Below are 18,207 nucleotides of genomic sequence, written 5' to 3'. Positions count from 1 at the left end.
TCCTGGCTAATTAACTTTTTATAGCCTTAACTGTAAAACTTTTTTGCACATTTACAAAAGCGTTTGAAATGGTATAGAAGAATATACAAATATGATAAAAACTGGCAAAAACTCATTTTCAAAGTTAGGTAGATAATTTATTCACAGTACAACGAAAGATTATATTTTTGGGACAGAACTTTAAAATTCATAACAGCTGTACTTACATTAATCTTTAAAAGGCCTTACTTCAGTTGCAATTATCATAACTGGATTTCAAACATATTTTATGATCTAAAGTGTCCTCAGTATAGCAAGGAACAGTAAAATATTTCTCATGTGATGTCCTAGCTCCTCCAGCTCAACTGGAATCCTGATGGTAAAGTCACATATTCGGCATGAAATTTTATATAGACTTGATGAGATGCAGCTGTGAATGGAGCAATGTTTGTATCCTAAAATTAAAGAAAAAAAGGAAAAAAAGAGCTTTATCTGACAGCACGATTCTGAGAAAAAGCCAATTACAATGTTAAAGCTGAGGTACAAATCCGCTCAGAGAGTGGAAGGGACCTCAGGTCTGTGCTAGATACTGCTGTTGCATTTCTTCCATAGGGTGTTAAAAATATTTAAATCACAAACGCAGCAACTAAATTCAGAGAAAAAAAGCGCTTGATGATACCACCCACTAGATGTCACTGTAAGGTCTGTATTGAAAAGCTAAGATGCCACAGAAGCCTTACACTTTCACTTCCACTAGTCTGTATGGAACTCATGCCAAAATCAGGGAAACAATCTTAATTATGACACAGTAAAGATTCATTTTAACCAGTTACAGGGTCACAGACAGTAGGGAATACATACCATCCCACAGTACGGCCCAGCGGGGGGATAGCTGGCATCTGGCCCATTGTAAAGGATCAGATAGTTGTTACTGCAATCCCCTGGGTCATCGATGCTGATGAAATCAAAGTTCACTGTGACAATTCGTCCCTTGGGCGCAGTAATGGCCCACTCACAGTCAGTGTTGTTCTGGTAAGTCGCAGGGTAGCTAGGACTAGCAAACGTGCCAGAGCTGCCGTATAATGTTCCTCCACATCCTGGAAATGGACACAGTTAATTAGCTTAGAAGACTTAGTTTTACAAGATACTACACAATGTAGTACAGTCTTAGCAGCAGCACTGAAATACAGAGAGTCACTGTGGACTGGAACAATGCATTTGGATAAGAGCATTATTGCAACGAGATGAAACTGAGGCTCTAGCTTCAGCAGCCTGAGAAGAATGGGCATCAGACATACTGTAGGGTTACTCTGCAGTGCTGTGATGCTTAAGCTCACTCCTGTAAGTTAGTGTCAAGGACAAACTATGTCATCCAGCTATTCATTCCCATATCATATGCTATTTATGACTAGGTCTATCACCCAGTCACTACACAGCATTATAGATACGTTATTTTCCTGAGGCAAGCATCAGTCCTCTTCAGGCTTAGCAGTGCCTAGATCCTACAGCCTATCACAAATGAACTACTAATAAAGTTGACTGAGTCACTGCTACCACCACTACTCTGTGGTGCCAAGATAGAGGTTCCTTGTATTTTCTGACCTCTTGGTGAAAGATGTAGACCTCCAGCTTAAGTAGAACACATCCTCTGAGGTTGCTAATTAGAGAATAGGGTTGGCTATGGGTACTTGAAAAAGTCTTAGATGTTGATAAGTCAAGGCCCCACCTGAGCTGGCTGGATTCCATCTTTCTGTGTTTTTCTTCTGTGTACAACTGCTTAATGGAATTACTTTATTATTACAGCCTTACCACTTGATGATGAGGTCCAAGTGATTTCATATCCATCACGTGCCACTGAAATATCACTCTTGAAACGAAGGTAGACAACGTGATTTTTGGGGAAGATGGGACTGGGCACAAGGTTTCCACAGAACCTGCCAAGCAGTGGTGATTGGACATTGCTGCCATTTCTGACCTTCAAGGGACAAAAAAAAACATTGTCAACATTAAATTCCTGTACCAATTATACACAACTACAATTATACAGTGATGCAGGCACAGCACAAAGTATGTATAGACTTGCATAACTGTCATTTAAATACTTTTATTTTTCCTACTCTACATCCTTACATAGAAGGGAAAAGAGACTATTAGCCAGCCTGCCTGAGCTTTGTAAGCAATGGCACAGAACAAGTATCATCAGCAACTGGTAGCTAAATTTTATGGTGTGGTATATCTCCTGAATAATAAAAATTACTTGGCTAGTAGCTAAGATGTGCTTTTGAAATTCAAGTCCATGTTTTAATTTTCATCTGAAATGTTAATATTTCAGATGAAAAGATTAATACTTTACCCTGCAGACTATTCTTTTCCCTGGTCACACAACGACACAGTTCATATTATGTAGCTTAGTATTAAGCTGATGCTTTTTTTGAACTCCAACTATGGTGGAGTTCAGATCCATTTCTTGAAACAGTAAAGAGGGTATTGAAGAAGAACTAAACGGGGATTCTGCCACAGACATCAGATTTTTGTAATCCGACTAGTGAATAGTGAAACCTTCAACAAGCATGAAAGGACAGAGTAAGTATTGTGCAGGATAATATGCTTTTTATTGACACAAGGTACTTTTGCAAGTAGCATACATTTGTATTACACCTCTCTCCTTTTTTTTTTTTTTTTTTTTTTTTTTTTTTTTTAAGAAAAATAACAAGGAGATGGAATCTGCTGCTGGAATGAAAGCACTCAGACTTAAGGCTTTCCATTCATGCACAGGTGTTAATATTAGATAAAAACTATCCCAGTTTGCTCTGTAACTGGGTAACATCAACATGAGCTAGGTAAAGATGAGTTGGATAACAGCAAAAGTTTTTATTGGTTTTAGACTTAGTATAGTGTGTGTTGTTTAACCTCTTACTATAGTACCTCAGTATTTTTCACCATAAAACTGTAGCAATATAGTAGTTCCTAATGTCAGTTCAGATGATACTTGATCCAAGACTGTTAATGTCCTTTGACTTCAGCAGAATTCGATTTAGGCCCACAAAATAGATATACTGGCTTAATACCTCTAGGAAGTCATGCGAACACTGGATGCTGTCCTCCAAACTGAAAGCATGGAAAAAGAGAGAAATGGTGTGGTTCTGGGGAGCTCTCAGAACAATAGAACAATCCATATTATTGGGGTGACGACCAGGCCATCCAGGGCTCTTCAGGTAACCAAATGGCTGGTTATACTCTCTGCTGCAACCTGGAGAAAGAAAGACAAATACATGTAAGGCTTGCAGATCTTTGTATTGCTTTTCACTGTATGGAATCAACAAAGAGAATGGTAGGTAAATTTTTTCAACAATTCTTCAAGCTTACCTGTAGCTTGATAGGTAAATCTGACTCCATTATTAATCCTATATTCATCTGACTTGAAAGTCACAATGGCAGTGCGATCATGAGAATAAAATTCAGGGACTGGGAAGGTGTCAGTGCCGCAGAATCTATGGGCTGATCCTTGGCTGTGCTGGAATTCAATACACGTCACAAATTACTTCTATATAGGGGTACAACTTGGTGTTCTACTTTCAAAACTTTAGGTGAACACATCTTTTAGCACTTTCTATACCACATATGCAGTCACATTTTAAAACTACCATGGAAATCACTTATTAATGTCTCAACATTTTGTTTGATTATGGTGTGATACAAATCAAATGTAATAGGTATTTTCATGACAAAGTAAGAAACAATGAAAGAAGGTTTAGAATAATGAAATACAAAGAACATAAGCAGTTGTGGTTTTTGTGTGCGTGTTATTTTTTTTTCCTAGTGCTTTCTACAAACACTCTTGGCATGAATAGTCATTTTATTATGGTTCTTGGATGGGAAAAAGTTTAATTAGTTTATGAAAGCTTGTTGTTGGGCAATACTTTCTGGGTGTTAAGTTTGGCAGCTCTACTACTAGGTGCAACTGTGAAAAATTGCATAATACTTACTCAATGTTTATACTCATGCTCAGTACTTATACAATGCTCAATACTTATACTCAATGTGTAAGTCACTTCATGACTTCCATGAAGTCACTGTACCAGCTGACACACATCAAGTGGGGCATAGTGCTTAATGCTTTGCTCATACTCTTCACACAGAATTATCAACTAACCTATTACTAATCTAAGGAAGGGAGTTCTTCCCCTGTTTCCAAAGAGTGAGGGGAGCTGAATGTGAATGGGGCATGGTATCAACAGTAAATTTCATACCGTTGGTGAGTCCTGGAGCTCTAGGTAGTTCTGAGAGCAGTCCTGGCTGGAATGGAGGTGGAAGACCTCTACCACCACTCTGACTTGCTGCTGTGGAGGGGCATCAATGACCCACGTACAGAGGGTAAATGCTGGATATTCACCAGGGAAGTGAGGGGACGTTACAGACAGGGAGGTAGAAGTCGCATTATATGTTCCTCCACATGGTCCTGTTTAAAATAGTAATAAATGTGTCATAGACTGAAAACCTTTCCAACTGGGGAAGAATGTTTATTTATTAAACAAAACTACACTGGACAATATCCTTTTGTATATATACAATGTATGTATATAATTTGTATGTATTGTATATACCTATGACTCTCTAGAAGAAAAAAAAGTAAGTAGAACACATTCTGTGTCAATGTATGTCATAAAATTAAAATAAATGCTTTTTCATTGTAATATCAGTGTATTTATTAACAGTCCATGATAGAGCATTCCTGTTTTGCTCTCAACAGTGGCAGGCACCCCACAACCAGCCAAGACCAAAGAGAATTGCACAGGTGTCCAGCAGTGCTGCTTTCAGCTTGCTTATAGGTGCTCTGTAGCACTATACTATTGGACTGTCTTCGCCCTTCCCTGAGTCCTGTATCTGGAGCAAATGTTAATGATTTATTATTTAAATACATGTTTCCGCAAAAGAGTCGCAACAATATATGTATGTATAAATATATGTGTATACTTACGATCCACTGTGATGTAGGTAGCATTGAAACCCTCCCTTTCCACAGAACTGTCTGTGACGAATTTCACAGTCAAGGAATTACTGGTAGAAAGAAAAGGAGCTGGCACTGTAGATCCACAGAATGTGCCAGCTAAATTGGCATTTTCGTTAACTCCATCATAAAGCTGAAATAAGAAAAGCATATAACATACTAATAGTTCAGGCACAAAACCCACAAATAAATAGAAATAAAAATTTCTGACCTCTCTTGACATTGCAGTTTCTCTTACTTGAAAGCACATTAGGTACTCCTGTGCTTTAACAGGATGTTCTTGATGACTACAATTATTCACTGCCATATTAACTCATTCTGTTGGACAGTGCAAATCTCATTATGGAACATTCTGGTCCTGTCTTAGCAAATCCATCAACATTTTATTCTATTTTAATTTGGGGTTCTGTGTTCTTTCTTAGATGGAATCTCAAAGCACTTTTCAATGAGAAAGGCTGTTTTTATTCACCAAAATGTAGAATTCATTCCTCATGTTATTGAACATTTCTAATGCTCAACAGGACCTGTAACACGCTTTGGAGGATCTTGTTTAGCAGCATTCTACCATCTATATCCAGTGTTTTATATACTCATCTCCAGGAAAGTAGCTTTCACAGGTGGGCGTTCAGCATCAAGACTTATTTAAAATTTTAGAAATTAAAGGTTTTCAAGCAATTTGGTATCATAATAAATATTCATGATTACTTTCAAAGCCCTTAATTTTGTTCTGTTTCTATTCTGTGAAATAAATACTCATTTGTATAGGTAGTCTAAGAACAGAAGTTTGTACCCATAATAATATTAAAATTCTCATTGGTTTCCAAAAAAAGCAGGATGTCATCTGGCATTGTAATCTAACCTACCAAGAACCTGTAATTACATTAAGCAATTGAATTTCTTCATAAGGCAATTTTCTATTAAGTTTTAGCCTCATGGAGAAGATAGTGAATCGTATCTCACTGTCATTTTCTTGTTAAAACACACAGCTATCTTACTTTGACATAATCATATCGGCAAGTCTGAGCGGACTGTGCTTCGAGCACAAATGAGGTGAAGGTGAGGTTGATCAGCTTGTTTGCAGGTGCAGTTATGATCCACACACAGTCCAAATTCTTCTCGTATCTTCTGCTCACATTGGAGACTGGAGAGCCAAAGCTGTAAGCTGAGTATGTCAGGTAGCCACCACAGCCATTCTGAGGTCCTGTTGAAGAAGCAGAAGCTTTTTAAAAGCAATTCCTGGCACTTTAATTAATCTTCAGAAATTGAGTGTTACCATAGCGGCTTTGTCTGTGCTACAGAATTTTATAGTCCTGTCTCACAGCGGCTATTTTAATTATAAAAGGCTTTCAACATAAACAGCATTAGGTAGATATGAATCCCAATTAGATAGGTTAGAGTGAGCTAAGAAGGGCTCATCTCTTCCTGAATATAAAAGCAGTATCCACTTTGAAAATGTAGCTACAGATTTTTTGTAAAGGGACTGTAAGAAGACAGAGGACAGAAATTAAGTAGAAGAATAGTGGTTAGAAGACGTTTTAATGTAATTCCTACCTATTAGTAAGAGCACTTGGACAGTAGGGGGCACTGACTTGACTGGGAAAATGTCTAAAAATTTAGTTCCTTGTTTTTGCGATCCATCCTCGTTCTGTCGGGATTGAATTTGGCGGCCTAACACTGGGGCCCTGCCTCATAGTCAGGAATCTAGCTAAAAGTGACTCATTTCTGGAAGTGTTTTACTTTGCAGGGACTTACAACCCCTCTGAAAATGTGGATAGCACATACAGAGCTCAGTCCCAGCCAGAGCACCTCGCTGTGAAAATTTGAGCCTTATAATGTTTTTAGTCACACTGAAAGAAATGACTTCCAGATAAAACCAGTTACTAAAAGATCAGAACCCTCTTATTGCATCTAACTAGAAATAAACAAAAAATATGGACTATTTGCAGGGATTTTAACAGCTTTTTCATTTGTATTTTCCGGAGGGAGAACTGGGTTAGCAACCCTGAGCAGTTTGTTTAGTTTATGCTTCCTTCCCGAGTCTCTATGGCCACTTTCCTGGCCACTTACTTATCTCAGGAATCCCAATAAAGTACGGCTCATGCTCTTCCTTGTGAGCCTGGGAAAGAGCATTTGTAAGCTGCATGGGGTGAAGTGGTGACTGCAAGCAGCCCGGTCTCTCCCGTGGTGAATCCTTTTGGAAGAATCAGATTATCAGAAGAAGATACAGCAACACGATCACAGCTGGGGAATTTCAGCCGTGTGTGTAAAAATGCCTGTCTGGCTGACGTGTAACTTAACCTTGACCCACTGATATATATCCAGTCATATAAAACTACACACTACTTAAGCTACAATATTACAAAAGATTCCCCTGGCCTAAAATCAGCACCCAAGTGTCAAGATTGCATCAGTAACCACGGGTTGGAGACAGCCCTATCTTGCAAAATTGCAATGGTTAAAACAGAGTGACTAAGGATAAATGTCATCTCGTTCTACTAACCAAATCCGGAAAGACTCCACCCTAAAAAGGAGTTTGCTTAAAACCAAAATCTTAATAGCATGAGATTTAAGCTTTTGCTATAGCTAAAAATGAACAGAAGAAACTTACTACAAAGTGAAAAAGTCAGGAATAATAATAATAGACTGCAGTCCAGTTTTGTGGGCTGTTCTAGCAGTGAAGCTGCAGAAATGGAAAAGTGTTAGTATTAACTCTGATGCTGCTGCAGGAGCTGAGAGCAACAGTGGGGGAAATGTGACCAATAAATCATGTTCTTACAAATATCCTTAGGAAGGAGCAAAATGTCAGACAGGAGGGTGCCTGGGCCCTAAGAATGCAATTTCATTATGTTTTTCTCTGGGTTCACCCTTCTGGATGATTTATTCAGGTTTCCTGAAGCAGTCTTGTTGGAGCCACTTCCTGCTCAGTGTTTTGGACACCATCCACTAAGCATGCCATTAAGCATATAATCATTAGACATAGATCATAGTCTGTCCCTCCAGCATCGCAATATTGAATCTTCAGTGATATATGGGTCAGACCGTCTTACAAAGCTGCCCTTCACCCTTTTCATGGTTAGAGTTGCAAACATGCCAGCCAGAACGTTGCAAAAGCAATCAGAGAATTGCCACAGCGCAATGCAACAGGAAAACTGTCACAGCTGCTGGATTGTCCTTTTTTTGGGGTATCAGAGTCTGGACCTTTGCAATGGTGCACTTCACAGCTATCTGTGCAGCTACAAAGACAGCTCAAATGACAAACAAATACAGATGTGGGTAAACCATGTGTTTAAAACACATAAACAGGACCTGACAGAGAGAGAAACACACCGAAGCCTCATTATAAGAAAATTAATTCTAGCGAGTATAGCCAGTAAAAGCATCAAAGCGGAGATAAATAACTAAAAGTATGATTTACAGTTAATAAAAATGAGGTTTCATCATTAGCTTTCACAATGCTTAGCCTGCTCAGCCAGGACTGAGTCAAATGGTTAGAGGACAGTACATTATGAATAACGGCTGGACTGGAAGCTGACCAGGTATCACGTAGCCCTGCATCAAGCCAAAAAAAAAAAAAAAAGAGCAGCCCCTGTTGAAGAATCTGTTATCGTGTTTTTCATTACTGATCAACTTTACATCTGATTGCAGCCACTACAAGTCACAGAACAGTGAATGTGCGCAGATCAGGGGAACGCCCACGAGTAAAAGAAAAGCCAGTTACTTAGCAGGAGAAAACTCACTGTAAAAAAAGAAACCCTACTACACTACTTTTTAGTGTTGTTTTTTTTTTTTTTAAAAAAAAAAAAAAAGAAGCACCTCATCTTTTTAAAAATCATCACAGCTTTTGAGTAAGAAGGCCAACTAATAGCTCTCCAGCTTGTTGTGATCGTCGATGGAATGATATCATTGTTGGCTAACGCAGACAGAAAAACCACAACTAAAATTTAGGCAAAATCTGAGACTGAGAAGTCTGTTAATTGGTAGAATAGCCTCTTAGATATTAAAAGTTAAACAAGATAAAAATGAGAAATGTACCTTATAGAACAACTGAGGGGAAAGGGTGCAGATGGATGACTGTGTTGTTTCAGTCACTGGTTTCTTATTTAAAATAAAAATCGTAAGGTCATCATAAATCAGATTGCAATCCTGTCCTCCTCATACACAGTTTGCCAGAGAACACAAATTATCAGAACTAGGGCACACACTGTCATCATTAATTGCTTTTGGTGGGAAGCATTAATGAAACTAAAAGGCTGAGGGACCATTCAGAAAAGAAAGGACTGAAGGTTCCCTATGGCAAATAAAAATAATTACAGCAGAGAGCAAGCACATGTTTCTCTAAGAGCTACATCCTCTAGACACAGAACCAAGATGAAGATAGATCTTTGAAGCTGCCTGCCTTTGAAGTACAGTCAGGGGTAAGGTTCATTTGTACAGGTACAGATGCAATGAAACAGAACCTGCCGAGCAGTTTTAAGTCTATTGGAAACAGCTAAACCAATGGCATTTCAAAACAAATCAAACTAATTTTGCTGTCCTTCTCCTTGTACTAAAAGAGCCCCACAGTTGTGCACCATCAGAAGACAGCAAAGTTTGAAGTACCCTCTTCATCTGCTTCAATCCCTCTCCTAGATTTCTGAATCACATCTGATCTCACCTAGAAGGATTCCTGGGAATTCTAGGCTCCTGGCTGATCTGAATTAAAAATCAGAAATAAGCAAGGATTAACTCTGCCAAGACTAATGCTTCATTCCTGACAGGTTTTACTTCCAGTTCAAGGCAGGGGCTGGACCGTGGCTGCAGTAATTAACTCATGGCTTGCTTGTATTCGGCCTTCAAACAGTAGAAACTATGTTGGGATGGAGGGAGGAATCGTCTGTCATTCCTCGTCTCATAGCTGGTAAACCTTAGGGTTGGTAAACCTTCATGAGCTGAGATTTCGAGGTCAGTTGGTGTGTTTGGCAGCCCCTACACAGGCACCATGACTTCATGTAGGCAGCGGGCCTGCAGCGCTGTAGGGCCTAATGGCCCTGACAGCGGGGCCAGCCCTGACCACAGCGCCTGCAGCAGCCGGGAGGAGACCTGAACACAGGGGACTGTTCTCAGCCCTCAGCCTGGCCTCTAAACAGAAGGGTTTTTACATTGATATGATGGCATGGCAGTGGTACCAGCTGTGACATTAGGACTGGAAAGCCCACAGCTCCTGCTTCAGCAGGATTTTACAAATGCAGTCAGACAAAGTTAATATTCTTAAGTTTTTAGACTTTTTAGCTGATCCCAAACATAAGTCCAGATGTGCTCTGGCCAAACTCACTCTAGTTCTGCAAAACTGTAATATATGCACTATCCCATCCATCTCCTCAATGCTTATAGAGGAGACTAGAGGCAGACAGGCAGTCTGGCCTCCGTCTGATACATTCTAATACCGCATTAACATACTTGTTGGCATCACAGTTGCCCAGGCATTTTGCAGATCTCTCCTGCAATGCAAATCAGAAATGTCTCCTCACCCTTTGTTTATATGCACCGGAGCACAGACTTTCAGCTGAAGAAGTCATTGAGTATGTGAACCACTTCTGTTTGCTTTGGGAGAAGAAATGTCGCAGACATTAAATACCTGACATTTCTGAGAGGCGTATGTAGACAGTCCTTAGCTCAACAGATGTATTTTTTTTTCAGAGATACTGAAGAGACAGCAAATACTTTCTAAATTTAGTCTGATATCAAGCTGATGCATACTGATGCATATTTTTAACATAGATTTGAGCCACAAAATACATTTAGAAACAGTCCAGGAATTGTGACTGTCTTATAAACAGCTATTCTGAGCTTGTTAAGGATGTTGATATTTTTATAGACTATAATAAGATCAAGAGAAGATATTATTAACCACAACTGAGTCATTATTTTAATATACCAAGCTAATCATAGTTAAGCCATGACAATGTAATGAATCTGAACTGTGAAATATCTGTGTCGTATATTTGGTAAAATATTGTGTGAATCAAAAGCCCAAAGAAAGCTTTGTGAGAATATTTGTGAATTGCAAGCGGTTTGCTTCTCAGCTAGCCCTGCCACAGCACCAGGCTTGGAGGCCAGATTGGATATCTTGAGATACACCTCTGGAAACCAGTCCTAATGGGCTGTGAAAGCTCTGCCAGGCACTGCTGCTTTTCCAAAGGCATGAGAAAATACGCTGAATTCAGCAACAGCATTCGCATGCCACAGTCAAGGACACATTCTTCTAAGATTTTTTTTTTTTTTTGTAGGAGGGAGAAGAATTTCTAATAAACCTGAGAGTTGGCCATGTAGTGCTTTCCCACCTGACAGGCAATAACTGCTGTTGTTGCTGCAGGTCACTGGTGCCACCAACAGCAGGTGCCAACATTATTTACCTAGAGCAGAGCCATGAATTACTGCTCGTGCTGTCAGTTTAGAGATGACTCACAAAAGAACACCTAACCCCCACCTATGCAGCAAATGACCAAACCAATATTTTACACCTTTCATTACCCATTCACAACTGTTTTTCACTGATTCTGAACAACACAAATAAAATGACTGAACATCGCTGGAAATCTGCATCTAGAAACTGAACAAAGAGTAAGCCAAAATTTCAGTTTGCAAGGCAGAATTGGACTTAGTCCTATATTAAGATTTTGTTGTTCTTGTTGATAGAATAAAATAGCATAAAAATGCTGTGAAAAATCTCCTGGATCCTTTTTTTAAAGTACACTTTAATTTCACTAGGGGTAAGCATAGCAGTGAACCCATTAGTGACAGACACTTAGTGTATTGTATTCCGAACAGGAAACAAGTAATTTAATACACAGCTAATAGAATAAAGGAAGACAGAAATCTCCGGGTAATTTATCAGGTAAGTTGCAGAGCACTTTGTCAGGAAGAAAAGCATATAGATTATCACCTTAATTCCATAATATGCATTCTAGGTAATTCATATAAGTTTCCTATTAATGCATTTTTCTAGTATATGAAATGAGAATTTATTTTTCCAACCATTTTTCTTCTACACTCTACAGGCTTGTGATATTTGTTTTTTTTCTGTGTAAAATGATTAATATTTAGAAATACTCATTTGAATAAGAAGGACTGAGGGACCCTTGAGGGAAAAAATAGGCAAACTGAGGACAATGAGACTAAGAGCAGGCTCCCAGTCTCCCTTTCAGAGGATGGGGTATTTAAGGACTCTTTTGCTTTTTAACAGCCTAATGGTTGCCAAGGGTTTTGGAGGCATTTCTTTTGCCCTAGAGCCTACAACACTAGTTTTCTCATTGTTGTCACCCTATTCTTCTTGCCTGTCTATATCCATCTGTTTTAACTTGTCTTGTGTTTAAATCATAAGCTCTTTCTGACAGCAAATTGTTGCTTTATTCTGCCCATGCAATGCCTAGTGCAGCAGAATCATGGCCCACAAGCTCATAAGCCCCAAGGTAATGCAAACAAGTGGTGACATTGGTATTGATGCAGTACACCGTACTGCTTTTTCACAAAATTTAAACATGAACTTTTCCTGCATGCTCCCAAGGGAGAGCATAAAAAAGGGAGGGGGAGGAGCTGGCTCGAGCTTGAAGTCAAGCAGGATTTAGGGCTGCAGAGAAAAGCAGGCAATACTCCTGACCTCCATCATACCTTCCCCACCAGTCCCAGCTCCATTTTCCTTTTGCCTGTGTGAAGAAAGCTCAGGAAGAGCTTTCTGACCCAGCCCATTTATCTAACCATGTCTAACACTTTGCTTCTTGAAAGTTCCTGGGGCTTCCTCAGACAGCCTCAGTGAGCAGAGCTGCCTTTCAGAAACCCCTTAGACCATTCTCTTATGGCTCAGAATGTGACATATTTTTCATTACTGAGACAATGGGGCTACGTACACAAGCACGGAGAGCCGCCAAGCTGAAATGATGTGCTGTTAATAAGGTCACAGATACATCTCCCGAAAGTGGGTTGCTGACTCTTTAAAAATGAGAAAAAAAAAATCCTTATATGTCTTCTCAGCCTTGGTATCATAAGCCTTGGAGGGATCGCCAGTTGGGGTGAGAGGGTCACCCTCCTGCTAGATGGGACTTGGCTGAAGCTCTATTTATCACCAAAGCACAAAGTCCCCACTGCCATGGCACATGTGGCAGAGGTATGTGCAGGCTCTGACCCTACCAGCCAAGGTTAGCTGAAAAGATCAGGTCTCCCCTTAGAGCTGGAGAAATAATCAGAATAATCAGGAGATCTTTGGCCAAGTCACAAGCTCTGTACATGCAGACCTTGTCCTTTGGGGAGAGATCTTAGCTCTTCTTCCTTCACAGAGACATCTCATGTAACCAAATGCCTTGAGCTGGTATTGATTTATCTCTTCTTATCCTTTTATTGATTGCCTGGAGGAGCACACGCTCACGGTAGAAAGGAGGTATAATTCTCCTTTTACAGACTGTAAACAAAGGCAGAGAAAAGGTCAGTGGTAAGAGAAGGAGCCTTTCCTTCCACAAATCTAACACTGGCAGCAGGCTGGGATCCTCCAGTCAGCCCAGTTCACCAGTTCAGCTGGAGAGCATGAGGTGGGGCTGGTAAGCATCTGAACTTAGCAGCAGGGAAGGTGAAAACTATGATTCTATGACTACAGACCCCTAAAATTGCACCGAGGGCCATATAGCCCCCAGCGTCAAATGCCCCATGTCACAGAGTCACTTATGGCAAAGAATGCTGGTTGTGCAATGTGCATTCAGCAATACATTGCACAGCATATGGAGTGGCATGGTGAAAGTATATTGGTATGAGAAGACATTTGAGAGAAAAGGCGATATATTGCCACATAGCCAAATTAACACGATTTCATACTTTCTGTTAGTTTCCCTTTTCTGACTAGTGGGGGGCCTTCAATATTCTAGTGGGTGAAGGAGCAGTGGTGCAAACATACTGCTTTAATTAAAGCTGGGATTTTTTTTTCTACACAAATGTCAGGGTTTAACTCTTTGAATGCCTGGTTACTGTAGGTCTTGCTAGGATTCTTTGAGTTTCCTGTTTCATCTTCTGTCTTTCCTCCCGCTGCAGTGGCTATCAGATTGACTCCCCAGTAGTAAAATTTCCAAGAGATAAACACTGCTTAGCCCTGGATTTTGGCAGTACCCTTGAGAGAAGCCTGATCACAAAAGAAACTGGAAGAACTTGCGAAGAAAGGAAATAGTTCGGTTTGCTACAAATGGGTTTACTGTTTCTGCTTGCATCTTTCCAATACATAATCAGGGTCACTCACAACATTAAGCAGAGTGCAATAATTACGTTATCCTGTTGTGCTTCTCTAGGGTAACTGCAGAATAATGTGCTCATTGTCATCCAAGAGAGAATGAGGCTTGTTTTGTCTCTGCAGATACCATCTTCCTTATCCAAGAGATTTATCATTATTAATTGTCATCTGATTGCATTTGTACTCTGACAAAACCACATGGGTTTTATCTTTTGACAGAGATGAGGGAGCTTCTGTAAAGCAGCATTTAGAACAACAGGCTCTTCGATCTTCATGGTTTTATTTGCTTTCATTTGAAGCAGAATCTCAGACCTCATAGTACAAAGATGTGTCACAAATTTTCCTGGCTCTATTTCTCAGACAAATCAAACTGCACATTTTTATAGGAATGTGACTCATTTTTTCCTATTATAATATACTTTTCTTCTTTTTGGCCACCCCATATTAGCATGGGACTGCCAGGATCTTTCCTACAGGCTGTGTGGTTTAGTCCCTGTGGCTTGCTTCCCACAGAGGAGAAGAGACCTAACATTAAGTACCTCATCACCAAGGACTATTCGTCACACAACCCACATCTCCACATGGCTATTTTTTTCCAGTTTGCAGCTCCATTGCTCCTGAGTAAGTCCTGCAACATCACAACCTCCCTTTCCTTGAGAGCCTGCAAAAATTAGACTGGTAGGTGTCAGAGGTTAATAATAAAAGTCTTTTCCTCACTCTGGGAAATAATCATGAATGGTATTGATTCGGACAGCTTGGCTTGTGTTCTGTTTTGTGCTTAAGCAGAATCTCTGGCAAGTAATGCAAATAAATCAGCAGTCAGTGGCTAAAAAAAATTGACAATGTGCCAACAGGAAGAGCAGGAGCTTGGGGAGTTCCTTATGATGTCACCATGGAAGCACAAAGCCAGGCTGTGGAGACAACTGATACCTAACGGTTTATAGACAGCAACACTATGAGGCAACACTATGTTACTTGAAATAAGAGTCCACAAGAGTGGTCTGAAAGATTATTTTAGCAACTTCTTTGAGTCAAGCAAAAGAAGAGTTAATAATAGTAATGACCATTCTGTGGGAATATTTTTTTTGGCAAAGACTGTAGAACCAGTTATTTTCCTTATCTGTAAATACTTTCTCAGACTGTATCAAATGAGAAAGTCGCTGGCTAGGGGTTGGGAGGGGATTCAATGACTCAGCAGAAGACTATGTTTGTCCTGCTACAAAGGCCTTTCATTCTGAACTGTCTGAGTGCCAGCTTTTTAAACCAGACAATTACCTCTTTCTAAAAGATGTTTTTTCACAAAAACATTGAGTTAATTACACAAGAAACTAGAAGTGATGACATGAAATCAATTTACATGTAATAATAATTTGTTGCTTATCATCCTTAAACAATTCAGCTGTTATAAGAAGGTAAAAAAATCCTTTTAAAATTTGATCTTAAGAATAGACCAGTAGGCTTAAACCTTTTATAGAGAAATAATCAAACTTTGCCTCTCACTCTTGTGTCCATTCAAAACATTTAACATCCATGCCTTCTCACTATGATCCCATTTACTTGGGGGCCAGCTAACCTGACCAATCTCCCAAATCAGCAGCGATTAGCACAGTGGTGCCTGGGGGGAACCCCAATCTTAACTAATCTTAACTGTTTAATTATTAAACAGTTGTGAGATGAACTTCAAGGAAATGGAAATGAAAGATAGATGAAAAGGAGGCATTTATAGCACACAACCAACCTTTCAACATTGAAAAATGAGAGTTCTCAAGTATTGCCAGATTTTCACCAAAAGAGATAACTTTGGGTGCCTTCAGTCACCCCAGAAATGTTTGTGCCTCCAAAAAGGCAGGAAAAAGCTAACAAAAAGTAAAATGAATCAGTTCAGAACCAAGTCTGGAATGCAGGGGATCCCACAGTGTTTGCCTTTTACTCAGAAACATTTTTCTGCTTCCAGCACTTTTAGTGAGTGAGACCATAGCAGCTGAAAGCTGCTGAAAGCAACCAAAGGAAATTACTTACCAGCAGACTGTTGGGGTTATGAGTCTGATAATATTCTTACCTAAGGTCTCCCTGAACGATGCTTTCCATCCCCTGCCTGATCCAGAGAAGTCCGTGTTAAACACCAGGAACAATTTGTTACTGGAGCTCTTAATATTTGGAGGCAGTTCTGACCCACAGAATTTCCCAAGAAGAGGAGCATGGGTGTCTGAGCCATCATATACAGCCACATAATCTTTGTAGCAGGAGGGAGATATTTCAAGCTGGAAGCTGTTGAATCTGTAAAGTACGTTGGAGCATTAGATATCACACTTTCATTTCTACTCCTGTGCTATGTGTTTTTAGGGCTTAAGGAAAGCACAAGTAATAGCAATAATCAAAGCCATGCATAAACAGGTACCACAAGACATTTCTCTTTGGAAAACAAGCAAGCAGAACTATTAACGGCATGGCAAAATGCTGCAGCCAACCAGCCTCAAAGAAATAATCACCCTCACCCACTGGGCCTCTTCAAGGCAAGCTGTCAGCGCACCTCGGCGTTTTGTGAAGAAGCAGATCTCCCCCGTGCAAATATACCCTCTGTCACTTCTGCAAATTGCTTACCCTGCAATTTCCTTGAGCATGTGAGAGGCATGTAAAATGAAGGCTCAGGGTGCAGGCCAGCTGGGTCTACTGCTTAATTGTCTCTGAATTCACAGTCAGCATATATCTGACAGCAGAATGCACCTGTCATAATTTCTCAGTAGCAACATTTTGTGGCAGCCCATCTCTATTTTAGGCAGGACAGCACTCAAAAGTATACTTTTTCTGGCTGGGTATTATTACTGGGGCTGTGAGTATCAGCCTTCTAATAGAATTAGTTTTTTTCATATATAAACTCACCACAAGCTTGTAACTGCTAAAGGCTGGCAGAATATAACTAAGTACATGTGCTGTATTTCTACACTTTCTTAATCCTCTTGCTAACCAAAGCAAGAAGCTACAGTTATAATGATGCTTTTGCACATAACAAATTACAGAGAAAGATGTAAGGGATCCTGATAAAGGTGGTGGCTTCAGTGGCCATTTCTCATTTTAGTTCAGCTTTCTCCTTGGAAAATGAAAGACAGAGAGAAAATTTTCAATAATTACTGGTTTTAATTGAAATCAGAGACCACCTTGTCCCCTCGATGCCAAGCTAAACTTTGGTTACATACTTGAGGGCCACTGCTTTGCCGTTTCCAACTGTGATGTAGTATGAGCAGTTCATGTTGTTGTGATAGTCTAGAACTGAATGGGCCGGGCTGCTGAGAACGCCAACAGAGCCATTGAAAGTGCCACCGCAAGCTGTAGGGGAAACAGGAAAAAGCGATCAATGTCTGAATACCAGCTTGGTCCTAATTTTCACAGTTCTTAAAGGAGCTTCTGTTAGTCCTCTTTTAGCCATAAGCAAGGAAAAGCCTTTGACAAATTAGGGGCGGTCTTTGCTGTCACGCCTAGAAATGTGAAATGCAGAGATATCTATCAAGTCAGGCTCTCTAGCAGAAGACTAGAGTCAGTATCAAGGTAACTGTTAGTCCATACTAAATAGCAATGACTATGTTTGAGCAGCTGAAGACTGAGCCCAATTCCAAGCATGCTGCAATAGGACCAGGGAGCAGCGGGTTGGGGAGGTGCCCCATGCAGCAGGGTAAGCCAGGTATGTGTGGAGGAGCTCTGCACCCATTGTAGCTTCTGAAGAGAAATGTAGCTGATACAGAGGCAATGAAATTCCCTCATTCAAATCCTGGCCCCACAGAAGCCTCTGAAGGGTTGGCAGTGACAAAGAAGCAGCCACAATTGCACACGATGCTTTACCCCTGCCTTTTCTGGAATAACTGTAGGCAGTCTCATTATCCTTCCACCTCCCTGAAGGGCTGGGGTGTCACCGTACCATCTGTTCTGTGCAGAAAGGCAGAGAGGAGTCTCCGGGTGTCACTAAACCTGGGGACTGTTCCCC

General features: G+C 40.2%; 1 protein-coding gene across 1 annotated transcript in view; it reads right to left on the bottom strand.

Moving 5' to 3' along the window:
• Positions 1–141: 141 nt before the first annotated feature.
• CUBN (cubilin) overlaps positions 142–18,207 on the bottom strand; it is a gene marked incomplete at its 5' end in the record, with an annotated part of 136,839 nt that continues 118,773 nt past the window's right edge. Inside the window, 10 exons of the mRNA XM_082754389.1 lie at positions 142–434; positions 841–1,076; positions 1,789–1,954; positions 3,048–3,229; positions 3,346–3,493; positions 4,230–4,438; positions 4,958–5,120; positions 5,983–6,188; positions 16,291–16,508; positions 17,426–17,555. Of these exons, the coding sequence (XP_082610515.1) occupies positions 327–434; positions 841–1,076; positions 1,789–1,954; positions 3,048–3,229; positions 3,346–3,493; positions 4,230–4,438; positions 4,958–5,120; positions 5,983–6,188; positions 16,291–16,508; positions 17,426–17,555 (1,766 nt within the window). The 3' untranslated portion in view covers positions 142–326. The remainder of the gene's footprint in view (positions 435–840; positions 1,077–1,788; positions 1,955–3,047; positions 3,230–3,345; positions 3,494–4,229; positions 4,439–4,957; positions 5,121–5,982; positions 6,189–16,290; positions 16,509–17,425; positions 17,556–18,207) is intronic.

Source organism: Aythya marila, assembly GCF_965140915.1.
Source record: "Aythya marila genome assembly, chromosome: 2".
Taxonomy (NCBI): Eukaryota; Metazoa; Chordata; class Aves; order Anseriformes; family Anatidae; genus Aythya; species Aythya marila.
Note: the sequence above shows the minus strand (reverse complement) of the source record. Positions and strands in the feature narration are given on the sequence as shown.